Source organism: Pituophis catenifer, unplaced genomic scaffold, assembly GCF_029215685.1.
Source record: "Pituophis catenifer annectens isolate HBS135680 unplaced genomic scaffold, rPitCat1.0.hap2 SCAF_3, whole genome shotgun sequence".
Taxonomy (NCBI): Eukaryota; Metazoa; Chordata; class Lepidosauria; order Squamata; family Colubridae; genus Pituophis; species Pituophis catenifer.
The window spans coordinates 157,285,964-157,313,469 of record NW_027256883.1 but is presented as its reverse complement, the minus strand read 5'-3'; the positions used below and the strand labels follow the sequence as shown (position 1 = coordinate 157,313,469).

At 37.4% G+C, this 27,506-nt stretch overlaps 1 protein-coding gene across 1 annotated transcript; it reads left to right on the top strand.

The window, feature by feature from the left end:
* Positions 1-5,374: 5,374 nt before the first annotated feature.
* LOC139315245 (vitamin D3 hydroxylase-associated protein-like) lies at positions 5,375-26,736 on the top strand. The gene is made up of 15 exons (XM_070941365.1): positions 5,375-5,584; positions 7,174-7,287; positions 9,349-9,492; positions 10,716-10,849; positions 12,372-12,578; positions 12,947-12,987; positions 15,522-15,646; positions 17,874-17,999; positions 19,624-19,721; positions 21,336-21,435; positions 21,660-21,703; positions 23,132-23,171; positions 25,617-25,725; positions 26,371-26,516; positions 26,608-26,736. Exons 1-15 carry the CDS (start codon positions 5,375-5,377, stop codon positions 26,734-26,736), a joined length of 1,767 nt encoding a protein of 588 aa, XP_070797466.1.
* The last annotated feature ends 770 nt before the right edge of the window (positions 26,737-27,506 follow it).

The following is a 27,506-nucleotide window of genomic DNA, read 5'->3' as shown; positions in this document are numbered from 1 at the left end:
TCACCCCTGGGCAGAGGTGAGAGTATGTATGTCAGTTATTCAGCAACTTAGCAATATATTAATCTTCAAGTGGTTTCAAGTGGTTTTAAATTTGAAAATGAATAACTCTTGGCATCGATTAAGACAGGCTGAAGTCCATGCATTCTTTTTCCAGGACCAGTTTTTTAGCTTCCTAAAGCTCACTACAATTCAACTAAATGTATTTGCTCAGTTTGATACGTTTGCCGCTAATACAACATTCTTTTTTGGAATTACAACGTTTTGTGAACCAATGGCATGTTTTTTATCACAATTACAAATATCTCTGATCTATCCCTTTATATTTGCTTAGCTTTAATTCTCTAGATCCTCTATTTATTTCCATACTGTATAGAGAAAGGATATGTTCAATGTTTATACAACAAAGTTTCCTCCCAGTTTTACATCTCTATAGTAAGCCCTTATCTCTTCTTCAGCTCCTATCTGACATGTTTCTGCCCAATTTTCAGTTTCCCTTCATTCAACATATTGGAGGCCTATAAAGACAAATTGCAATGTGAATAAATAATCCCTATTTATTAGATTATATAGCCTTTCTTTCTCTCGAAACACAAAACAGTATATATACAGTATATATATATATACAGCATTTCCGTTGTTTTCTTATAACAACTCTTTTGAGGTAGATTGAGTTGAGAGGTAGTCATCACCCAGTAAATTTCCAAGTTGTGCAGTTGAATCCAGTCCTTGTCTTTGTGATCCATTTGAACACCCAAATCCACACTATATGCATTATTTCCAAGTCAAGTGATCTAAATAATATCTGTCCTCCCTCCCCTCCTTTCATCCATCCATCCATGCAGGCCTTGACATTTCCCCATGATGCCAGACATCACTGGACAAACAATGTTGCAATGCATGGTACTTTTGCCAATATTGGATGCCAAAAGAATTTGTAGTACTACTGAAAAAAGTCACATTTTTTTCATTGATCCTTCTCAGTTGATAGTGTGCCATTGCATAATACACTAAGAAGTCTTTATCTGAATTTCCAACTTCTCGGGAGCGTTAGATATAATACTATATCACAGTTATTCTAAGGGGTTGTACTAAAGAAGAGGGAGTCAACCTATTCTCTAAAGCACCTGAAGGCAGGACAAGAAGCAATGCCTGGAAACTAATCGAGAAGCAATCTAGAACTAAGAAAAAAATTCCTGACAATGAGAACAATAAATCAGTGGACTGGCTTGCTGCCAGACGTTGTGGGTGCTTCAGCACTAGAGGTTTTGAAGAATTGAGCAGCTATTTGTCCAGATTGGTATAGGGCAGGGGACTGGCCCTGCCCCTGCCCCTGTCCAGTTTAATGAAGGGAAAAAAGTCCTGATAACATCACATGACGCCACTGTGACGATGTGAGTTTGACACCCCTGGTATAGGGTCTCCAGCCTGAGCAGGGGGTTAGATTAGAAGACCAATTTATTTTATTTTTTATTTTATTTTATTGAATTTGTATACCACCCTACTCCCAAAGGACTCAGGACGGTGAACAGCCAAATAAAATACATATAATACAAATGTTAAAAAACCATTTAAAATACAATTAAATAATTGGCCCGGAAAACGAATTTAAAACACCCCAAATTCATAAGACAGATTTAAAATTTTAAAAACAATTTAAAAGAGAGGTTAGGCCAGGCCAGCCTGCTGGAATAGAAATGTTTTAATGGCACAGCGGAAAGCACGCAGATCCAGGATCCTCCGTATTCCGGGGGGAACTCATTCCAGATGGCGGGTGCCCCCACAGAGAAGGCTCTCCCCCTGGGGGCCGCCAGTCGACACTGTTTGGCCGACGGCACCCTGAGGAGCCCCTCTCTATGGGAGCGTACTGGTCGGTGAGAGGCTACTGGTGGCAGAAGGCGGTCTCGTAGATACCCCGGTCCTAAGCCATTCCAACTCTATTATTCTGTTATTCAGTTATAAAGCAATTATAAAAAGAATGATATAATTAGCAATTTAGCACCTAAGTAGAAGAACTGGACATGGCATGTAAATATTTGATATAGTCCTTTGAAGCAAACTGGTTAAGCCAAAAGCTACAGTGTTTTTATTACCTTAGTGCTGAAATATAGATTTGAATGGAGAACAAAGGCAAACTAGTGATCAAGCTAAACAATCCTAAGTGGATTTTTGAACTGGTGTTCATGGCTGGCATCGCCCTCTGAAATTACTTTTAAGGCCCAAAATAGCTTCTTAGCAACCTGCATTTACATTTGCCTGATTAAAGGTTGACAATCTCTGTCAAGGGCAACAGAACTATTATCACCTTGAATCATTGCCCAATGGTTCCTGAGAGTATAGCCAACCAATACAGAAACATGCAGGAGAATTTCGTAGGATGCTTTTGATACCTAAAATCTAAGGCTGAATTGGCAATCATTACCAAATACAAAGCGAGGAACCCAAGATAATGCTGAACTGAAAAAGAAACAAATCTGGGTGACATCTTCACATGGCACATCAGAGAAGATTAATTTGCAGTTGCAAGAATGCAAGCTGTAACAATTGTTTCACTTTGGCACAGGCTACAGCTGTCAGTAATTATTCTCAACACGAACAACTGTTAGGAATCTCATGTTAAGCTTTTAAGCAATGACAAACTGGAAAGGCAGATAATGGCACAATGTTCCCGCCCTAAACATTGTTAAAATCACAAAAGAGAACTCTGCCTAGCCCAGGGGTGAAATCCAGCAGGTTCTGACACGTTCTGGAGAACCGGTAGTGGATATTTTGAGTAGTTCGGAGAACTGATAGTGAAAATTTTGAGTAGTTCAGAAAAACTGGCAAATGCCACTTCTGGCTGGCCCCAGAGTGGGGTAGGAATGGAGATTTTGTAGTATCCTTCCCCTGCCATGCCCACCAAGCTACGCCCACAGAACCGGTAGAAACAAAAAATTGGATTTCACCACTGGCCTAGCCCATATAGAATTTAAAATGTACATACTGTTGCTATATATGTGACCACAATTTCTGATACAGACTTGTGGTTCTCAATTTATACCCATTCATTTAATGACCATTAAAAATTATGATGGCAGTGAAAAAAGTGATTTACAAATGGTCTTGCACCTACAATTGTAGCAGCATTCCCGAAGTCAAGTGATCAAAACTCAGGGGCTTTGAAATCAGTATGTAATACAAATTCAAACCTTTATTGTCAATGCACAACAAGTGTACAATGAGATTGGCTGAGCCTCCTTTAGTGCACCCCCCCCAACACAAATATATCTCAATAACTCACAGTGAAAGAAAGAAAATTTACAATGGTTGCAGTGTCCCAGGGTTACCTGATCACTCTTTATGACCACCTCAGGGGGTTTCTGACAAGCAAACTCGATAAGGAAAGCCATATTTGCTTAACCATCATGTGGTTTGTTTAATGACAATAGCAAAATATGGGAGTATCAGGCACAATTCACTTACCAGCCACATCTTAGCGACAGAAGTTTCAGTCTCAATTGTGGTTGTAAGTCAAGGACTACCTGTATAAGGACTTTTATTTCTTATATAAACATTAACATTCTGCCATTTTTAGGTGATTTTATGCTAGTCTTTGATTGTAATAAAGCTTTGATTAGATTTGAGCTGTGGTGGTGCAGTGGTTAGAGTGTAGTACTGCAGGCTACTTCTGCTGATCACTGGCTGCCTGCAATTTGGCAGATCGAATCTTACCAGGTTCAGGGTTGACACAGCCTTCCATCCTTCAAGGTTGACTCAGCCTTCCATCCTTCCGAGATCAGTAAAATGAGGACCCAGATTGTTGGGGGCAATATGCTGACTCTGTAAACCACTTAGAGTGGGGCTGAAAAGCACTGTGAAGTGGTATATAAGTCTAAGTGCTATTGCTATTTGTGAATGGTGATTTGACATTCTGTATTGTCAAGCTGCAAATACTATCTCATCTATTGGATAACTTCTTTTGTATGGAGTTTACAAAAGAAGCTTGTTAAAGCTTTGAATAATCTTAACAGAAAGAACAAATAAGAAATTTTTAAAAATCAATTTCTATGGCATTTGGATTGTTTTAAATTTAAGACTGTTAGAAGTAAAAGGAAGGGGTATAAAGTTGGTTTATTTGATCAAGGTTAAAATAAGATATGCTGTTATTTTTGGACAACCTTAATGGACTTTCTGTTGACATTAGGACTGAAAACATAAAGCTTTATGGATTTGTATATAGATAATTGATTGGGTATAGGATGAGATCATTGGTTGTAAACTAAGGGGATAAAAAGCTACAAAAATTATATTTGTGGTGAAGATTGAAAGTCACCTCTTTACATATTTTCTCCCTTTTTTCTTTTTTCTTTTTTCTTCCCTTTTGCACTTTCCATTCTTCTTTCTTCCTTTTAGTTTGTATCAAATTTTACTATTGTAATTAAAATCTCAATTAGGAGTGTGTGTGTGTGTGTGTGTGTGTGTGTGTGTATGTATGTGTATATGTATATGTAGATATAGATATAGATTAGATAGATAGATAGATAGAGAGAGAGAGAGAGAGAGAGAGAGAGAGAGAGAGAGAATAAGTCTCCAGACCAAATACAATCTCAGTAGAGCTGCATCATAAAAATAAATGAAATTAGTAAAGACCATTTCAAATTAAAGGGGATGAAAACAGCCCCAGGAGTCTTGTTGAAGTCTTGACAGCAATGATTAAAATCTAAACTGTTACACTGTAGTTCCAAAACCCTGTAGTGGTGAGCAAAAGATAATAAAGAAAAGGCTGAAATGACTATTTCTCCATACAGGAGAAATACCTCCTGTTCATGAAACAAGAGTGTGAGTATGTAACAACCTCTTTGATTAGTCTTCTCAGTTTGATTACTGACTCTCTATTTTATAGGAACCTTTGAAATGCTAGGGCACCACCAGTCTTTGGGCTTTCCAGTAAAGGCAGAGCAACATTTTCATTTTGCTGTTGGCAACCACCAATCTCAGGATAATCCAAGTAGCTGATTACCTCAGCTCACAACTCCCAGAACAGAAATGGAAAAGTGGATTCACATTGCACGAATGTGCCACACACACATACAGATCATAACTACATGAACTGAAGCTGCTGCTAAGTTTTCTACTAAAATAAGAAAAAAAGCCTTTTGCTATAGCTGCTGAGTTTGGGAGCCCAATAGGCTGTTCTGAAGATATCAGTTGAAGCCTTCATTAAGATTATCTAACAATTTAGATAAATCATCCTTTAAATTCCCCTTGGGAGGAGTCCAAGGTACAACTATGAGGTCTCCAGTAACTTGAGATAGTTTAATAGCCAATGCTTTAACAATACAACCTCTTGTCGGTGTCAACGAGACCATACTTACAAAGGCACAGAGAAAGATTTACCATGGTGCAGGAGAAGCTACGAGACATTCTGCTCAAAGATGGAATCAACCCACCTATTGTGCTTGCTGTTGCCTGTGGCTCAGTCACAGTGGTTGTGTTATGGAAATGGGTGATACGTAGAGAGATTCAGAGGAAAATGAACGAAGCCCGACAATGGCGAAATGGCAGCCTGGAACAAATGGAAAAAGTGGCTTGGAAGCTTAAACAGAAGGTGTGTTCTTCTTAGGGAGGGAAGGGCAGTGTTTGTGTGTTATGGAGGGCTCTTCTGAATGTAAACTTTGCTGCTTCTATAAAGACCTTTGAATTGCTCTCAAGTCTGAATGATGAAACCTAGGTCAGTGTTGCTAATTTATGCACCTTCTTGTTTTACAAATTGTGGGTCAGTATGATACGTTGCATCTTTTCTTAAATTTTGTCATGTCATACTTTCTGTACTTTTATGGGAAGTGAGGATCAATGAAACTTTTTATGCATCTTAAATTTATATATATATATATATATATCTCCACTACTTTTTCTATGGGCAAACCCTGATGTATTTATTGTGTACTCCTCTTCATTTGCTTTGAAGTAGCTAGAATACAGCATGGACACTACTTTTAATTTTAATTTTTGCATCCGTAATAATTACAAAGTACAGTAATTATATGTGATTCTTTGTGTCATAGCATATGGGATATATGGGCTGTTCAGATCATCATTTCAGACAAAGAGGAACCAATACCAGTACACACACACACTCTCTCTCTTTCCTTCCCCCCTCTCTCTGCTTCAAAGAACGCAGTCATCTATATCTGATCAGATTTTTATGTTACCACTTGGACATCAGTTGGTGGAAAGTTCTATATCGTTTCTGGAGACCAGCCTAGGAGGAGAACCAGCATGATAAAGTGGGCTAGGATCAGGGAGATCCAGAGCTAAATCAGCAATGGAAGAACACTGGGTGACTCTGGGCCAGACATTTTGTCTTAATGCAGCCCATTTCATGAAATTCTTATTGTGAGGAAAATTTGAAGCAGGGTGTTACCTACCTTGAGCTCCTAGAAGAAAGATGGCATATGAATCTAAGAAACAATTCAATGGTTTCTAGGAAGCTAGTAAATGTCTTCTAGGCTTCATTCATTTTGCTCATTGGTGAGCTCAAAATATGACTCTCAACCAAGGTTTCATATTTATATCTATATTCTTACAAAGGAGTAACAATCCCTATATTGCCCCTGTCAAGGATTTCATATCAGCCAGGATAAGGAAGCTATTGAGTTTGCTGTTTACTGGATTATACGAACAAGAGCAATTGTGCTTGTAGTAAAAGCATATGAATACCAGAATTTATAAATGGCTTTCTGTTGAATCATTGTAGTTCCTAAAGCCAATGCTTTAACAGGCATACCTCATGTAAGCAACAACGTGATGCAAAGCACAGATTATATTTCCTTGGATTTTGAAGCCCAAATCCAAAAAGCAGAGTACCTAAAACTAGCCAAGATAGCTCACATTTTAAAATTATGTTCTTGTTAAAATACATGAAACTGCAATGTGACTGAGACCTGGAGAAAAGTGGAGGTTAAGGATGAAAAGTGGATTAAGGAATAAAGTTTTTACCTGACATCCCAAGGATTCTCTTCTGAACTGCATTCAATTGTATTGTATATAATCTGTAGGTTCTAATTCTCTTCTTTGAGTTTTGTTCTTGATTTATCATGAAGAACTACAGCAGTATATCTTTTGTCCTGGCTTGTGACATAAATTTAGGGCTGTTCCCCTGCTTTTCCTTTATGACATAGCTGTTTCTACTTGCAGAATCCTGGAATCCAATCTGAATTCATCCTTTCTCTGACACTAACAGAACTGGCAGAAAAACTCAGGGAGGAAAAACTTTCTTCAGAGAGTGTCCTGTATACCTATATAAAAAAGGTAAATGCAACAGGGGCTATTGGAATATTTTCAGGCTTACAGATATATCTATATAGAGATATGTAGATTAAAAGTTTTTAAATGGAAGATAAAATCTAATACAAACCAATGTAAAGTTAGAAGAAGAAAAGAAAAGGACAGAACTAGAAAGAACACTAAAAATGCAAGCAAAAAGTAAAAGAAGACTAGAAAAGAAAAAAATACAAAAAAGTAGTTTCTAATCTTCCTTACAACAGTTTTAAGTACAATTATAAATTTAGCACTAAGGAGCTCAACAGGACTCTTCGTTATATAATCTGTTGTCAGCATTCCAGAAAAAACCCAACTCCAAGTAAAAACTCTGACGCAAGCATTTTTCAAAGTTCTATTTGTGGTCTTCCGGGTGCGCTTCAAGGTTTTGGTTACCACCTTTAAAGCGCTCCATGGCTTAGGACCTGGTTATTTACGGGACCGCCTACTACCACCAATAGCCTCCCACCGGCCAGTACGCTCTCATAGAGAGGGACTCCTCCGGGTGCCGTCAGCCAAACAATGTCGGCTGGCAACCCCTAGGGGGAGAGCCTTCTCTGTGGGGGCACCTACCGTCTGGAATGAGCTCCCCCCAGAGATACGGAGGATCCCGGATCTGCGCACCTTCCGCCGCGCTGTGAAGACTCTTTTATTCCATCAAGCAGGCTTGGCCTAATCTCCTCCCTCTTTTAATATATAAATTTTAAATCTGTTCTTAAATTATTGGGGTGTTTTAATTTGTCTGGGCCAAAAAATGATTTAATTCGATTTTAACTGGTTTTTTAAATTTTTGTATTTATGTATCTTATTGCTTGGCTGTTCACCGCCCTGAGTCCTTCGGGAGTAGGGCGGTATATAAATCAAATAAATAAAATAAATAAATAAATAAATATTTACTAGAATAAGTTAACTGGCACATCTGGGAAAACCCGAATCTGAGAGGTCCGGGTTTTCCCTCAGTAAATCAAAACCCCCAAAACCATCCCCTCACTCCTCAGTCGATCACATGCTCCAATCAACAGCCATCTCATCTCGAGACATCACTCTGACCACTCCTTCTCCAGATGTAGGATCGCCCTGACCTTGACCGACAGGAAGAATGCTATTATGTCTAAAGACAACCCTTCTATTAAATCCCCCCTCCTATTTTCCCACATGAGAAGGTGGCAGCATGGAAGCTTCCGGCCTAATATGGCTTCCAAAGCTGACATCTGTATCATTAGCAAAACCATAAATCATACATTGATTATTTTTCTGTTTTATGTATAAAGTCCATACAGGGTTTCCAGTTAACAAGAAAAATATTCTCTCCTCAAAGAAGTCAGTTTGGCCACCTCAGAAAATTTCATTATTTTCATCAACCCTTCTTCCCTTGTGGCCAAAATATTATGCAATTGTCATTGGCTATATTCACTGAGGTCCCTAGAAAACCAATCTATCAAACAATCAATGAGTTCTATCAGCCACAAGAAAATGGTTTGCCTACATTAATATATGCCTAACAGAATGGTAACAAGATATAGATCTAAGCAGGTGCTACCTAGTTTACTTTGGTGGATTCAAGAGAGACAATAATCCATTCCAATTTCATAGTTGTTCAACTGTTGAACAAGTTAGGCCAGACTTCTAAACCAATGCCCTATGGGTCAGAACTACTTTGACTGTAACAGCAAAAACTTGCGAGTCTGAATGTGCTTCTTCCTCCTTCCCTTTACCTTGATGTGAATTAGGGGTGAGTGGGGTGTCTTTTCTGAAACATATTCTCAAGCTATGGTATTTTCTTGATCATTATCTTTGTAGCGGCTCTTCTTCCTCTCTTTCAAGGCCATTTCTCAGTCAATTTTTAACTAAATTGAGATGCTACAATAGCATCTTGTTACATGTAATTCATAGCAGCTATCACTGTTTTTAACTTATGCTTCTTCCCTCCTACAAACAACACAAACACATCCATTTGCCCTCTGGATTAACACATGGATTTTCTTGAGTACAAAGTTTGACTCCAGTTTACTTTGGTTTATTTAATAAATCATGTTTCCCCCTCTGGACCAGGCTCTTGAAGTAACCCAGGAGGTGAACTGTGTAACAGATTTTCTTCACGGATGTGAGGAACAGCTCCAGGACCTGAAGAAGCAAAAAGAAAAAGGCTTGCTCTATGGAATTCCTGTCAGCATTAAGGAACACATTGGATATAAGGTGCATCATCCTTTATCTTTTGAAATACTTGCTGCTGAAAAAGTGTCAGAAGTATCAAGAAGGGGATGTTGCTTAAAATATTTCCTCATTTTTAGCTAAAATATAGGGCATTCTAGTTTCAATCCAGTTGCTACAGAGGTTAAAGAAATGTTGAAGGCTGAGATTGCATTTTCTGTTTCATTTCTATGCAACTATTCCAAGACAGCAGCCATGTTATCCTTTTACAGAAAAACAACAAAACGTTTTGTAGCACTTTAAAAACAAACATATTATGGTAAAAGCTTTAATGACAATTAAATAAAGACAAAAGCTTTAATATCAATTAAACGAAGTTCAGCCATTTCATTAGATTTATTTCCTTTGCAGATAAGAATGAAGTCTCACACACTTAATGCATGGTGGGATTCAAGTAATTTAACAACTGGTTCTCTGCCCTAGTGATTTCTTCCAACAACCAGTTTGCCAAACTGTTCAGAAAGTTAACAACCGGTTCTCCCGAAGTGGTGCGAACTGGCTGAATCCCACCACTGACTTAATGTTTGATTTATATCAAACATAAAGATATAAGTTTTCTAGGATTTAAACTCCATAATTCTTCCACCCTTCCAACCTCACCAGCCTGAACCCTTACACGAAGAGGGGCCACTGGATGTGTGCTCCAATAACAGTTAGCATGCTGTTTGTGCTCTTATGTATATATGGGTTACTTTTTAAAATATCCACATGCACATATATACCAACATATGTATCTAGGCAAGGAATAGCAGCTGGTCATGGACCTTGACAGATGTCTCTGGGTTCTGATAGCATACAGGTCCTAAAGCACAGTAGGCTATTTTTGTGTATGACTAGTGACAAGTCATTTGTCATTTCATAAAAGCATAGCTCTCTTCACAGCATAGCATAGCACTCTGCATACAGTGGAGACGTCACATGGTATTGGAATCTAATTATTAGATGAAAACTGACACCTTAGCAAAGGACTTTAGAAGAGACCTTTCCATGTATGGTGCTTTTGTATAGTTCTTTCTCTTCAGCTTAACTTTGCATTAGGAGGAAATAGCTGCTTGTGGTTTTGGGGGTATTTGATCAATAAAGCCTGTTCCTGGACAAGTCCTTATCAAGTCATGAGGACTTGTTCTGTATAACGTATCAGTACATTTGTTACTATACATACTCTGACATGACTTTATATCAAGCAAGTTGTGTTTTGTCTCCCAAAGGGACACATCTCTACCTGTGGCTTGGTGCAATATCTTGGCAAAGTAGAGGCTGATGACAGCGTGATAGTAAAAGTTTTGAAGAAACAAGGAGCAATTCCATTTGTGAAAACTAATATTCCTCAGAGCATGATAAAGTATTTTTTCCTCTATTTTAGAAATTTCTTGATTGATAATAACCTGGGAATCTAGGGTGGTGGGTTTATGGAAGAAAGATTAAAGAAGCATGAAAGATTCTTTTGCATAAGGTTTAAAACGAATAAGAAAAATATTCATTACTGCACCAGAAACAAGGAAGCTGCAAGTTGGCAATGTTGTATTGTGATGCTACTATTGTTTTGAGGGAGCATTCAACATAACAAGACCCCTACTTACAGCATGAAATTTTGCTATCTCAATATTCTATCACCTTAATTTAAGCATGGATCAGGCCTGGATATTGTCTACAATGGTTAGAAGTATTAAGTATTGGGAACAATGTGTCATGGTTCTCTTTGTTATGCCATTCTTGAAAAAGCCTCTGGAGTACTTGAATGCCCATAACTACAGAGATTGTTGAGCTAAGCTATTTCTTCTGTTTTCACCAAGACAGTTGGGATTGTTTGCTATTCTATATTAGCTTTCTCTTCCACAACTGGGATTGTAATTCCATAATCCCCAGTCACTGTTTTTCCTGAGAATTCTGGGACTTGCAATCTCCAAGATCCTTCTCACAGTAGTAACTGGGACAGGGATCTTGAGTCCTAGTGGACAACCATTTAGATATGAGCCAGCAGTGTGCAGCAGCTGCCAAAAAAGCCAACACAGTTCTGGGTTGCATAAACAGAGAGATAGAATCAAGATCAGGTGAAGTGTTAATACCACTTTATAATGCCTTGGTAAGGCCACACTTGGAATATTGCATTCAGTTTTGGTCTCCACGATGTAAAAAAGATGTGGAGACTCTAGAAAGAGTGCAGAGAAGAGCAACAAAGATGATTAGGAGACGATATGAAGAATGGCTGCAGGAACTGGGTGTGTCTAATTTAATGAAAAGAAGGACTAGGGGAGACATGATAGAAGTGTTCCAATATCTCAGGGGTTGCAAGAAAGAAGAGGGAGTCAAACTATTCTCCAAAGCACCTGAGGATAGAACTAGAAGCAATGGGTGGAAACTAATCAAGAAGAGAAGCAACTTAGAACTAAGGAGAAATTTCCTGACAGAACAATTAATAAGTGGAACAACTTGCCTGCAGAAGTTGTGAATGCTCCAACACTGGAAGTTTTTAAGATGTTGGATAACTATTTGTCTGAAGTAGTGTAGGGTTTCCTGCCTGGGCAGGGGGTTGGACTAGAAGACCTCCAAGGTCCCTTCCAACTCTATTATTCTATTCTATTCTATTCTATTCTATTCTATTCTATTCTATTCTATTCTATTCTATTCTATTCTATTCTATTCTATTCTATTCTATTCTATTCAAAACATCTGAATGGCACCAGATTCCAATATTTGTATCATATTTTGGCATCTGTCCTCACTCACTGGTTTTGCAGCGTTAATGTGCAAGTTATTATTTGATTGGTTATTATATAGTTTTTCCCTCACTCACCAACCTCTCTTTCTTTGGCCCAATGTGATATAAAAAAATTAACTGCCAATCTACTTTCTGTTTCGGTCAGCTATGATTGCAGTAACTTGATCTTTGGTCAAACAAGAAACCCTTTGAATCACAAGAAAAGTCCTGGTGGGTCCTCTGGAGGAGAAGGGGCCCTGATTGCAGGAGGTGGATCCCTCTTGGGCTTTGGGACAGATATTGCTGGAAGCATTCGCCTGCCCTCCAGCTTCTGTGGGCTTTGTGGACTCAAACCAACAGGCTCTCGGTTAAGGTCGGTTCTGCATTCTTCTTTGGGCTGATAAGCATCCCAATGTCTGAATGCTAATATTGATTGGATCACATATTTAAAAGAATTTGTAGGAAATGTTTTATTTCTGCAGAGATGAAAATATGCATTCACAAATTGCTTTATTTGTTCATAAATATTCTGATGAATATGCATCCTGTAGTTGGGGGTGCCTTTATTATAATTCTCATTATGAACACATTTGTCATTTTTTTTATTACTTTAGCTTTAATTATTATCTGAAGTTCAGCTCCTTTCTCCAGACTTTTTTTTTTTTTTTGAATGCATGAGTGGATTATTTCAGTGTTGATAGCAAGCACCTTATTATTTTGTCTTGTTTATATATTTTCCAGCACTCTTGGTCTTGCTACTCCAGTGGCAGGCGTAAAGTCAGGTGAGTAATAAGGGTGGGTTCCAGAGGTGGGTTTCAGCAGGTCCTGACCAGTTCTGGAGAACCGGTAGCGGAAATTTTGAATAGTTCGGAGAACTGGTAGTAAAAATTCTGACTGGCCCCGCCCCCATCTATTCTCTGCCTCCTAAATCCCAGCTGATCCAGAGGAAATGGGGATTTTGTAGTAACCTTCCCCTGGAGTGGGAAGGGAATGGATATTTTACAGTATCCTTCCCCTGCCACGCCCACCAAGCCACGGCCACCAAGCCATGCCCACAAAACTGGTAATAAAAAAATTTGAAACCCACCACTGATGGGTTGCATTTGTGTTTTGGTGCTTTTAAGTCAGCCTTGACTCCTACCAATTGCCTAGACAAATCCATGCAGTTTTCTGGGCCTTATTTTCAGAATTTGCTTGCTTTTTTCTGAGAGAGCAAGTACCCCAAAGTCATTCAACTGATCTCTGTATCTAAGGCAGCATTAGAACTTTTCTTGTTTCTAGCCTCATGCCTTTAACCCTCACACAATTTGTTCTCAAGTAATAAGTAGTCATCCAAAAATTGATTTATTTAAATATGTATACATGATTTTTCTAGTTCAAAAATCTACCAAAATGCTGCATGGACAAATATCTACATAATAATATGACATTCTTACAAAATGTTATGATATTACAACCTCTGTGTTGTGTGAACAAAATATTAATTAAATTATTAATTGAAGTAAATAAATTAAATTAATGAATTACTTAATTCAAAGTCATGTAAAAGAAGAGAGTTTTCAAAGACCTTTGAAAAGCCTTATTGGACTTAATCTGCCATGTCTATAAAGTGAGCAAACAATACCGTGTTTTCCTGAAAATAAGACTCTGTCTTATATTTTTTTGAATCCTGAAATAAGCGCTTGGTCTTATTGCCATGCGCTCGAAAGCCAGATTGGGTTTATTATCAGGGGATGTCTTATTTTGGGGGAAACAGGGTACTGACTATAAATTGTTGGACAAATTTATTGGGGAAACAGGTGAGCCTACAAATAACTTTTTCCTAAGCTTTTCAGATATTAATGGTCGAAATCAACACTCTGAATTATGTCCTGACGGACACAGAGCAACTGGTGCAAAATAGACAAAAAAATAGTTTTACAACAACAAACATTTAATGGCTGCAATCTGCACTATTGGGAAATTCTGTCTTCTTTAAAATAGCTTCCTATCTGAGCCCCCGTCAAACCCTGGTTGCATCTCTCAGTGATAAAATGGATCGAATGACTGGTTTTCTGCGATTAAAGAAAGATGTAGTAGCATTGCTTCTAATTAATTTATGAGGGCCAATAAACTAAGACTGAAATTTGACCTTGTTTCCAGGTATCTGGTATCTGGGAATTTTGTTCTAAAGAGGACAGAAAGAACAGGGATGGAGTTTGGAGGCACTCTTAGCATAATAGTTGTCACTGGAGATTCAAGTGATTTCTATGGCCAGGAGAACCTTTAATTGATAGTGTTAGGGTGTGTGTAAAAAGTATTTGTTGCTTGTGCAACGAGCAGAGCAGAAACACACAGGGAAGGAGATAAACGTCCAGCTCGTGTGAGAAAAATACTTTATAGATAACAAGCAGTCTCGGTGTAAGGAAAACAGTCCAAGGTCATAAACAGTAATATCAGTCCAGTAAGTATCTTCCCTTACCAAAGCAAACAGACTTTAGTAACTCTTGGTATACAGTACCATATAACAGACGCAGTAAGCAACAGGATACAATCAGGTATCAATCCGGAAGAAGCAGGAAGAAGGAATGCTTCTCTGTGCTGCTTATTTATGCACTGTAGCCTAATTACAGGGTTCAGCAAACCCTGATTACGTGGCTCAGTTGTTTCTTAAAGAAACAGATATATTGCCTGACCAACAAGTTAGGAGTAAGCTGCAAGCTGAACCTAACAGATAGTCAATTACTGCACATCTCTTTCTGAATAAGAACAAATTAGTTATGTTACTCGTGCCTTACAGTTAGATTTCTTTAATGTGCTTTATGAGAAACTATCTTGCAGTTGGTCTGGAGGCTGAAGCTGATGAGAATGCACTGGGAAGATTACTGATTTTTTTTTCCTTTCTGTTGAGCAACTTGATTGGCTGCCAATTAATTATCAAGCCAGGTTCAAAACATTGGCTCCAAACAATTAGCACCAGGATATTTGAGAGAACACTTTATTGTTTTTGATCTGGATGGTCACTTGTATTTTATGGAATGTTATTTTAGTGTATTCCTTTTATTATTTATTTCTAAAATTATAAGCTGCTGTGGGATACAGTTCTATAGAAAATATAGAAATACAGTAAATAAATAATCTGAAATCCAATATATCTTTCTATCAGTTGCACTTTTGACTTCATTAAGTTAACACTTAACATAGACATAACACTATGTCTAATAAAATTAATTATCCATCCAGCCTGTTATTGATGGATGCCTGGTCACCAGCAAGAACCCTTTACCCGATGTGTTTCATGCAATTCATTTCATTGGAGATTCCACTTCCTTTATAGTGACAGCAACAATTGGTCCGATGGCAAGAGATGTAGATAGTCTGGTTCTGTGCATGAAAGCTCTCTTATGTGATGAGTTATTCCACTTGGATCCTTCAGTACCACCCTTGCCATTCAGAGAAGAGGTAATATCAATGTGAAAAGTGAATGAATGAATGAATGAATGGATGAATGAATGAGGGCAACCAAGAAAGAACACCAGAAAGATTGAACACCATGGATAAAGCCATTTCAGCCAATCATAAATGATATCCCCTTTTTGCAAATAGTTTTCCATTAAGAGCATATATGTCATGGCCTCAGAGCCAGGTTCTGTGAGGCAGAAGAGAGACCCTCAGCCTGAGGGTCCTGCACCCAGCAGAGTAGGTGAGTAAGCAGCAAGATGCAGACTCTGCAGGCAAGCTCAGTCTCTCATTATTAGCAACCACTGAACGGGCAAAAAACCTCACCTGTACCTGCTAAGTGGGGAGAGGATTTAAATTACACAGGGACTGCCTTCCATTGCTGTAAACAACTTTTGTATTTGCCCTTGTGCATTGTGAAATCATGTTCTTGTCTCCTGCTTTGTTTTGGCCTTCATATGTTCCTGACCAAATCTCTGTCTTGTCCCTTGACACACAATTTTAAGTCATTGTGTGATATTGGATTATGGATAGTCTACTTGGATTATACTTGCTCCTCAGCCTTATACAAGCTCTTTTCACATGTTTCCACAGCTCCAACTTCTGCTGTAGTTTACAAGACTCCCTATCAAAGTATTTCAGGGGTGGGCTGCTGGGGGTTTTCAGGGGTTTGGGAGACCCTCTAGCTAAGATTCTGTGCAGTTTGGAGAACCCCCAAATCCCACTCCTGGATGCCCCCCCCCACCCCCCCAGGAGTCCCCATGCGGCCCATTTTTGATGCAGGTAAGTGCAGGGTGAGCATGGAGACTTGGGGACGGCGAAAAACGGACCTACTGGAAGTTCGGGAAGGCCAGAAACAGGCCTGTTTCCAGCCTCCAGAAGGCCTCTGGAGCCTGGGGAGGCTGTTTTCGCACTCCCGGAGGCTCGAAAAAGCCTCAGGAGCCTGGGGAGGGTAAAAACAACCCCCCCACCACCATGGTGCAGGAGCCCAACTAGGACACGTCCACCTTGGACACACTCACCCAGCAACCGGGCAGAGAACCCCTTGCTAAAATTTTTGAAGCCCACCCCTGAAGTATTTGCTCCCAAATGTTCTGCTCCTTTCATGGTGTGTATATTTCCACCCAGCATCTCTCCAAGCCTTGCCCCAAGTGCCTGCATCACTCCTGCACTTTGCTGGCCAATTGCATGAACATTTTCTCCTTTGCTCAAACCAGGACATGAACATGTCATTATATACAAGTCTAAATTTGTCAGCATCTTGCCGGTTTCATTCAAAAGTAATGAAATCCCTCTCTGTTTTGGTTAACGAGAGCTTTTAACTATTCCACCAAGGCAAATTATTTCAGCAACTGCCATGATGTAAGTACTTTTGATACAGAGGTGGGTTTCAGCAGGTTCTGACCAGTTCTGGAGAACCGGTAGCGGAAATTTTGAGTAGTTCAGAGAACCGGTAAATACCACCTCTGACTCGTCCCACCCCCATCTATTCTCTGCCTCCTGAGTCCCAGGTGATCAGGAGGAAATGGGGATTTTACAGTAACCTTCCCCTGGTGTGGGGAAGGAATGGAGATTTTACAGTATCCTTCCCATGCCACACCCACCAAGCCATGCTCACAGAACCGGTAGTAAAAAATTTTGGAACCCACCACTGTTTTGATACCAATCTTATTTAACTTTTTCAGATATTAAAAAAAGATCATTTAATGATCACAGATCAATCTATATAAATCATAAGTTTTAAATTTAAATAATGACGAACCAACTGTTTTTATTTTTTTGAAAGCTAAGTATAAAAACAAAAGCAAAGTAAAAACTAGCAAAGTTAAAAAGGTAAGTTTAAAAAACAAAACTATGATGTAGGGATATATACAAATTAATTTGTAATCTTATAAGAAATATAACTTTCAAACATCCATATTTGAGCTTACTGTCCAAAAAGACATTTGTGTAAATGAAAACAGTGTTAGGAACCTATGTTAAAACATAACTTAAAAATGTAAAGTAAATGTAGTTAAAGAATTCTTAAATAAAGATGAATGTCTATGGAGATTCTCGGTCATTCAGGTCACGGTTGTCCCAAAGGTGCTTTTTCAAGAGGCAACTGGACTTTCTGATTTTTCTTTGAAGATATTTCGCTTCTCATCCAAGCATATTCAGCCAGGTCAAGCCTAGGAATGGTGAAATTTGATTGCTATTTCAAATCTTTTTCTTTTCTACTTCTCTCCAGATTTACACCAGTTCAAATCTTCTTCGGATCGGATACTATGAAGATGATGGATACTTCCAGCCCTCCCCAAGCATGAAAAGGGCTGTTCAGGAAACAAAAAATCTTCTTCAGGCTGCAGGACACACAGTACATGCATTTATTAATTTTTTTCACTTGTGTTCTAGTATAAAATATTTCTGAAATTTGTGCCTCATGTATATCTCAGAAAAACATTGTGATCCACATTACTCACAATTTTCTATAAAATGGGAAACCTGAACGCCTGTGCTCACAGTACATTGCTTTCGAACCAGTATATTTGTGCTTAAAATAGACCACTGAAATCAATCAACTTAAGTTAATTAAATTTAATTGCCATATTTATATTAGCGAATCTATTCAGTCTGCTAATATTTTCCTGGTTATGCATTTTTGCAAGTTTACAAACAAATAAACTAGACAATATTTATAAGCATGTATATTTGTTCATGTTTGTGTGCTCTATTAATAGTTCACAAAGTTTTTAAGAAATTCCATTAAATCACCTTTAAACATGGTAATATAGTCTACATATTATCGGTACAGTATCACTACCTAGCAGAAAAATTAATATATGTTATTATGTGTGTTAAGGCATAAACCTACAGTTCTGCCACATTGTATATATTAGGGTCTTAATGAGTATGCACAGCTTTTCACTTAGAAATGTGTTGTGGCCAGTGGTGGGATTCAGCCAGTTCGCACCACTTTGGGAGAACCGGTTGTTAACTTTCTGAGCAGTTTGGCAAACTGATTGTTGGAAGAAATCATTAGGGCAGAGAACTGGTTGTTAAATTACTTGAATTCCACCACTGGTTGTGGCCCTAATATAAACCAAATTGGAAGTTTGTTTTATATGGTGAACAAAAATGCATATCACTGGGATTGTTGACTTGATAAAAGTATTAATTCTCACTACATACTTTATTAATTTCTAGTCTTCAATTTTTTTTACTTCCAAATCTATATTTAAATCTTGGATATATGCTAAGTTAGCATAACATGAATAGGCCCATAGTCTATTTAGTAAACCATGACTAAAAAGCCATATTGACTAGAAAACCATAGTTCACAATTAGTCTGGAAGGCATCATGATGCTAATGGATGGTCTACATTACACATTTTAATGCAAGCAAATTTAATAAGGAGAAAACATATAAATGATCTGTTTCTGTTTATCAAATTTGTTTATCAACTCTTCATAAAGAAGGATTCATTTTTAGGTAGTTCTTAAAACTTCTGGAGGATAGTTAAATTATCTGTATACGGGACTCATGTCATTCTGTCTGCAGTAATTCCCTCTACACTGTCAAACTATTTACTAAGTCTGCATTACTATTAATCTTCTCATCATTCCCATCACCCATCTCCTCCCACTTATGATTGTATGACTGTAACCTTGTTGCCGGTATCCTTAAGATTTATATTGACTGTTTCCCTAAGACTATCATTAAGTGTTGTACCTAATGATTTTTGACGAATGTATCTTTTCTTTTATGTACACCGAGAGAATATGCACCAAGACAAATTCCTTGTGTGTCCAATTACACTTGGTCAATAAAGAATTCTATTCTATTCTATTCTATTCTATTCTATTCTGTTCTGTTCTGTTCTGTTCTGTTCTGTTCTGTTCTGTTCTGTTCTGTTCTGTTCTGTTCTGTTCTGTTCTGTTCTATTCTATTCTATTCTATAACAACTAACCAACAATTATAATTTATCTTTTTTATGCAGCTCATCCCTTTTGTCCCCCCTCGAATTAACTATGTAGTGGACGAGCTTTTCACTAAAGGCATCTTTTCTGATGGAGCTGCAAATTTACTGGATAAATTGTAAGTGGATATCTTGGAATATGAGCATGGCTTGAACTCTAGCTATTCTGGGCACCGCTATGCTAAAACAATGTAAAATTCAATGTAATAAGAAATTCTATGTTTTTTTGAGAACCCTTAGTCTGAATGTGAAAAAAAAATCTGTATGAAAAGTAATAGTTTAATAAAATCATGTTTTTAAGATTGAAATTTATTCTGAAATGAATAAATTTCAAATAAATTAAAAATTATATTTTTAATCTGCCACAATCTTGCAAAAAGTTCCAATGTTGTAATAAGACAACAGAATTACAAAAATTGTGCTTCAAAAGATGTAACATATGGAATTAAAGCTTTTAAGATTTTATAGTTTCCTAATCATACATTAGATCAGTGTTTCCCAATCTTATCAACTTTAAGATGGGTGGACTTCAAATCCTAGAATTTCCCAGACAGCATGTTGGCCCAGGAATTCTAGGAGTTGAAGTTCACAAATCTTTTTTTTTTATTTAAAAAGTTTTTTTATTTTATAAACAAACAAACAAACAAACAAAACATAATCAATCATTCAGTATATCTTCTGAATACATCTTTTGTGTCTTCTTTTTACTCCTCCAGTATTTATCATATCTTAATATTATCATTTCCTTTATTAAGACATTTCCCCCACATTTATAGATACATTTATCTATCTTTTAATTTTATTAAAAATTAGACAACAAGTTCACAAATCTTAAAGTTTGCTAAGGTTGGGAAACACTGAAGTAGATAATCTTTCATTCAGCATTGACTTACATATGCTTTTTAAGGTGTCTGGTACAGATTTTTCCACAATCTTGCTACTACTGTATATCTTGGCACTTTTTTCAATATTGTCTGCACTTTGCGGATAAAATTTGTGCTTTACCACCAAGCTTATTTTACCCATTTCAACATCCAAACTAAGAAATTAGAACCATATGTATTTTTACTATCTACTCTAAAGCTTTATTGTAGAGACCTACCAGATGATAAAAAGACATAAAGCAACACAAAAAGATGTTTCACATTGTTCTAAAATCCTAAATTTAAGACAATCTTTCCCATAATAAACAACAGCAGCTGCAAGAGATATTATGACACTCTGGATGAGGTCCTTCGGGAGTAGGGCGGTATACAAATTCAATAAATAAATAAATAAGTAAATAAGTAAATAAGTAAGTAAATAAATAAATAAATAAATAAATAAATAAATAAGTAAGTAAGTAAGTAAGTAAGTTAAGATTCCAGTGTGATTACATAAAGCAAACAAAATCATCCTCAAAACAGATGAACTTCTATCAGTAAGTGGAGATATGCAGGTAGGGTACAAGTTGACATCTAAGGAACAAATGGTCTAAACTTTTACTATATTTTTATTTAAATGCATATAATTGAAGAATATAATTCTTGGGAACCTAAATTCATAGATTGAATAGTGTAAAATCAGAGAAAGTGACTGATTTTGTATACTAGTTGTGAGTTACTGGCTCACAATTATTACTTCTTTATTTCTATGAATTTAGTCAATATTACCGTCTAAGTAATATTGGTTATTAGAGAGCACTGCTGTTTACTATGAAAAAGACTTGGCTTCTTTTTCCTTTCATCTCCCAGCAAAGGGGACATTGTTGATCCAGGTTTGAAATCCCAGATTAACTGCTACAGTATTCCCATTGTACTGAAAAGGATTTTGGCACTCATTTTAAAACCAGTGGTGAGTATTTGGGTTACTTCTTACCCGGTAATGATAAAAAGGCGAAACATGCTTATCTTAACTTGTTAAATTACAGATTTACTGATATGGAAGTGTATCCAAATGTGTTAATCCAAGTCAGAGGGTCCATGTTGGAGATGTGCTAGCTAGTTTCATTCATCCTTAAGGAATAACTTACATGATTACATACAATAAAAATAAGTAAACTTGTGTTTCTCCCTTAGTATCCCCGGATTGCCAGAGATCTCAATGCATTGTGTGGAGTTGGGTAAGGAATAAGAACTTAAACTTATTTTCAGCATCTACTGCAGACAGTACCATTCTCCACCCTGGTGTCTTCCAGATCTGTTGGGCTAGAATGGTAGAATTCCAAATAAAAATAAGAATTGTATGGAGTAAGGAAGATGACTTTGATAGAGATATGCAGGCTCCATTGCCAGGATAAAGCATTTTTAAAGTCCATAATTTCCAGATAAAGTTTTGAAGTAGCTCAAATGGATCTCTCTCTAATTCACTGAGCTTTAAGAAAGAGGAAGAAATTTAGCAAAGTCAGGCAGGTGTCTATGTGCGCCACTTCTGACCCTTATCTGGATGTTCTGGCTTTAAAAATGCTTCATCCCTATTGCCTTAGTATGCATATCTCCAATAAGACACTCTATCCTTACTCTCTATAGAATGACCCCTTTGTTTCTATCCTGCTGACTGTATTTCTAGACATTGTGGTCCAAAACATATGGCGGCATTAGCAAAGCTGATCTAGAATATACATCCTTGAAGCCGAAATGCAGGAGATGTAATCCCATGATCCCAAGTGCTCCTCCAGTCACAGTTTAATATGCTGTTTTTAAATAAAAAGAATCAATAAACCGCAGCTTGACTTCAAGGCAGCAAAATCAAGCACCATGAATTAAACATATTTATGCTTTGAAAATAAGAGGCTTTTCAGAATGCATAGGAACATGTCTCAGGATTATAGGGAAACCTGAAAAATGATATTAGTGCTTTATAAAGGTGTAGCACTTATTTTCTCATACATTCTGAAGCACCTCTTCTGAATTACTGTGTAAGTACTCATAGCTTGACTTCTGATACTTTCCTTTCCGGTAACATTCTCGAACAGTATCAATCATTTAAAACCAGGTCAAATTTCAACATGACAAGTTTAACAGTTGAGTGCATTTACATTACATAAGATTATTATACTTTAAAATAAACCTCCTTCCTATATTATGAGAAAAGAAACTCTCATGGGAAGTTAAACGAAATATATCAACAAGGAATGGTACCTTTCATTTCAATAATTCAAACACACTTTTGCAAAGTAGTTAACAGCAGTGAAACCATGCATTAGCATAACCAGAAAGGACAGCAGAAAATCTGGATAATCGTTAACTATCTGTTAATTTACAGTGCAAACAATAAGCCTTGGTTATACTTTTAGATTTTGCAATACTGTTTAAGCTTTATACAACTTGGCCAAACTACAAAAGTAAGCACAGGGTTTGTGGCATTGGTAGTGTCAGTGATTTGGATTATCTAAGGACTGTCTCAGTTCACCAAAATGTCCCTAAATACATAACTGGATTGCAGTTGGATACAGAATCACTAGACCATAAATTTCCTCTTATGCAGATATATTTTAATCGTCATTTTAACTGGGGGTCTTCACGGAAATTAATTATTTCAATGTTTGTAGGTCAGCCAAAAACCTTTGGAAGCATCATGCAGCAGTGGCGGTGAGTTTGAGATCTTGGTATTGTGCCCATGAGCCATAATACTTTACATAATGATTAAGCTGTCATTAAGTTCTAGTCAGTGACCACTAGTAATGTTTGATGCTAGAAGTATTTTCTCAACACCAAAATGGATTTTAACGTAGGCATAATATGCCAAACAGATCTAAAGCTTTTGCAGTATAGTAGCTTTTATAAACAGAAATTGAAATGCATTGCCAAAATAAGTAACTCCAATATTTATTTATCAATTTTACAAGGCCACCCATCTATCCAATAAAATTGGGTGATGAAACATACAATATGAAACATTAGCAATCAAGCAATAACAAAACACAGGTTAAGCCCCCTCATTAAAACTACAAAACATTTGTGAGATACAAACACCCCAAGATTCTCAAACAAACAGCCTGGCTCCACTTCCTGGGGGAATTAATAGACTTGGGGGCAAACATTATTATTTTCAGAATAAAGATTCTAGCAAGTCAGATTCTTAGCAACAGTCATACCTATCTTCAAAAAAGGTGACCCCGGCCTTGTTGAGAATTATAGACCAATCTCCCTTTGTTGTGTCATGTGTAAAGTCATGGAATCCATCATAAACCAATCCATCACCCTCCACTTAGCAATTAATAACCTACTCTCTGATAAACAATTTGGTTTCATGAAAAATTTGTCATGTAATCTGCAACTCATACACTGCAAAAACATCTGGACCTCTCAACTCGATCAGGGCAAAGCAATAGACACAATTTACATAGACTTCTGTAAAGCCTTTGATTCAGTAGTGCACGAAAAACTACCTCTGAAACTAAAATCTTATGGCATTTCTGGACCCTTGCATAATAGGATAACTGCATTCCTGTCAAACAGGCAACAAGTGGTCAAAATAGGCAGCGCCCTATCAAATCCTGCACCCGTTAACAGTGGTGTTCCCCAAGGCACCAGTCTAGGTCCAACACTCTTTCTGCTTTATATCAACGACCTTTGTGATAAAATTATAAGCAGCTGTGTTCTCTTTGCTGATGATGTTAAACTATTCAACACCACAGACAACTCTACTATCCTTCAAAATGACCTAAATTATGTATCTGAATGGTCAAGACAATTGGCAACTTCAAATCTCTGCAAACATATGCTCAGTCCTGCACATTGACAATAGAAATAAGAACATCAAATATTTGCTGGCTGGAAACGATCTAAAAGTTGACCCACACTCTGTCAAGGACCTAGAAGTACTCACTTCAAAAGATCAAAGTCCCAGAGCTCACTGTAACATCATTGCAAAAAAGGCATTAAGAGTTGTCAATCTTATTTTACAAAGTTTTCTCTCTAGTAATACTATACTTCAAACTAGGGCATATAAAACCTTTGCCAGACCTATACTTGAATATTGTTCACCTGCCTGGAGCCTTTCACTGTATTTCAGACATCAATACATTAGAGAGGATCCAGAGATATTTTACTAGAAGAGTACTCAAATCTTCTGCTCAAAATAAAATTCCCTATACCACCAGGCTTGAAATTTTAGGTCTGGATAGCCTCGAACTACGTCGTCTACGTTCTGACCTATGTTTAGTTCATAAGATTATTTACCAAAACATCCTACCTGTAAATGAGTTTAATTTCAACCGTAATAACACAAGGGCTATCAATAGATTCAAACTCAATGTAATTTGCTCTAATCTTGAATTTGGAAATATGACATCTGCAATAGAGTAGTAAATGTCTGGAACACTCTACCTGATCCTGTTGTTAGTCTCGCTAATCCCCATACCTTTTACCTTAAACTGTCTACCGTTTCATGTTTCTTAAGAGGTCCCTAAGGGGGCGTGCATAAGCGCACCAGCGTGCCTACCGTCCCTGTTCTACTGTCCCCATTTATATGTAATCATTCTATGTGTTTATGGCTATGTTTTGCCTATTTATTTCCTTTTATTTGTGCCAATATTTTTCATGTGTCCATGTCTATGTCTATACTGTTACTTGTTTCCTTGTACTTGTTGACAAATAAATAAATAATAAATAAATAAATAAGTGGGCTGTGTCTAAAGAAAGCTTGCAGGATCCAATCTGGGTTGGTCACAGGGACTAGAGGTTTAGTCTTCTGAGCTTTTGGATTTGTGCTGGAGCCCATCCTCAGGGAACTTCTCTGTAACAGAGAGTGTGCTTTGGGCTATTGTGCTTTGGACTATTGTGCTAGAGAGAAGTTCCCTGAGGATGGGCTCCAGCATGAGTCCAAAAGCTCAGAAGACTAAACCTCTGGTCCCTGTGACTGATCCAGATTGCATCCTGCAACATTATCCTGCGATATGTATATTTATTTACTTTCATTCATGAAAGTAAGCTTGGTTCAAAATTGTCCACATCATTGGCAATTAAAGGGAGTTTGCAGGAGATTGAAAGAAATGTTTTGTCTAGTCCATCTTGCCAAAATCTTCTCTACAGGCTTACCGTGAAGAATTCATCGCTGAGTGGAGGAAGCTGAAATTGGACGTCATCCTCTGTCCAGTCCTAGGACCAGCTTTCAATGAAGGCTATCCTGGGAAACTGTTTGGTATAATATCCATTTACTTTTGTTGGCTTTTATTTATGGTTTATGGTTTATTAAATATGGTTTTATTTATGGTTTCAGAAAACAACACTGAAAAGCTTGCCTCTTACATCTTAAAAAAGTGCCAAGCACTTGCAGAGGTCCAGAAAAATATTTAGTCATTAATTCTGAACAAATTAATCTTTAGAAATATTCAGGTTGCTAATTACTATGTCATTGTTTCTATTGCATTTTATACTCTGTATTGCTTTGCAAGTTACACGTATACATTTAAACATTAAAACTGAAATCTCAAAGTTGAAAAGTTTCTCCTAGAATTACCAGACTATTAAAAATAGCCTTGATTTTAACTTTTTCTCTCAGTATTGAGAATCATACAACAACCCTTGCTTTAATCTTCTCCAAAGTACTGTTGACCTAAAATGTAGTGACTTCACTGTAGACTAGTCTGCCTGGAGGGAAAAAGATCTAGTTTTCAAATGGAAAATACAAATCCAGATTAACACTAGCAACACCTGGTTCTGTTTCAATGACTGGAGAACAGGAATGTTAAAGGGGACCCCACAAGGTCTTGTCCATGGCCACAAGAATCTTTCCTGGATGATCTGTAGAACTTTGATTGATTAACTTTTGTTCTGTTCTTTATAGCTGCTACTTCATATACCAATTTATACAATGTGCTGAACTTCCCTGCTGGGGTTGTGCCAGTCACAACTGTCACCCAGGCTGATGAAGAGGAGCTGAAACAATATGAAGGTCATTATGCTGATCCCTGGGATAAACGGCTGAAAGAGGTCTGTATGGTAGCAGAAAGAAACAAGCTGTCTTTCTGAAAGTTCATTATATAGTTGCTTCTTCCTGTTCTGAACGTCCCTCTATCTTCAGGCTGTCACGGATGCTGTGGGTCTCCCTGTAGCTGTCCAGTGTGTCGCTTTGGCTTGGCAGGAGGAGCTGTGCCTTCGGTTCATGAAGGAAGTGGAGACCCTCACCTGCAAGAACAGACTGAAAGCATAATAAGTTGCCCAGGCTCATGGTTTATTTTCAGATTGGATATCCTCATGCAGAAAAATGGAAAATAATAAACAATTAAACATGGCACAATCAGAACTGGAACATGTTATAAATTCTTTGTAAACTATGGTCAAGTATACCTTACTTTAGCTCATGGCAGAAATTGGTTGACCTTATTTAGACTTTGAAGCTAAGTGGAGCAAAGCCTGGTTAATATTTGGATGAGACATTATAAGTGAGCTATTTTCTGGCAGAGGGCAATGACAAACCATTTCCATAACACTGCAAGAAAATTACATGCATTCACAAAGTCACCAGGAAATGAGCTCGACTTTATTATTTTTAAAAATATAACTCATCTGAAGAATTCAAAAGGAGCATATATCAAAGGAAGCCTGTTTATCAGTAGGGCTTAGTTCTCCTAAGCAGCAAGTTAGATGACAAGTCTGTATCCAAATGATACTATTTTTAATAATTGTTTGGGTGCCCATTTGTTTGGCTTTTGAAATCACCAGGAAAAAAACTATCATGTTTGAGAAAAGGCTAGACTAGAATTTTACTATCTTCGACCAAGTTTCTATGCACAGAGATTTGTTTTGATTATGGTAGGGAGAAGTATTGGTACACAAGCACCCTCGTCTTTAGTTTGAAATTGTGGATCAAAATGGGCAAGTTCTCTACATTGTACATTGTATGTGAAAACTGAGGCAAAAAATGCCACAGATAACACAGATATCTCACATGATGCAAGGTAGAATTCTCCAGCTGCTAGG

Coding starts and splice junctions, on each gene's coding strand:
- LOC139315245 (XM_070941365.1), top strand. CDS start 5,375: ATGGTGCAGGAGAAGCTACGAGACATTCTGCTCAAAGATGGAATCAAC. Junction 23,172..25,616: donor AGCATCATGCAGCAGTGGCG/GTGAGTTTGAGA, acceptor TCTTCTCTACAG/GCTTACCGTGAAGAATTCAT. Junction 25,726..26,370: donor CTATCCTGGGAAACTGTTTG/GTATAATATCCA, acceptor TGTTCTTTATAG/CTGCTACTTCATATACCAAT.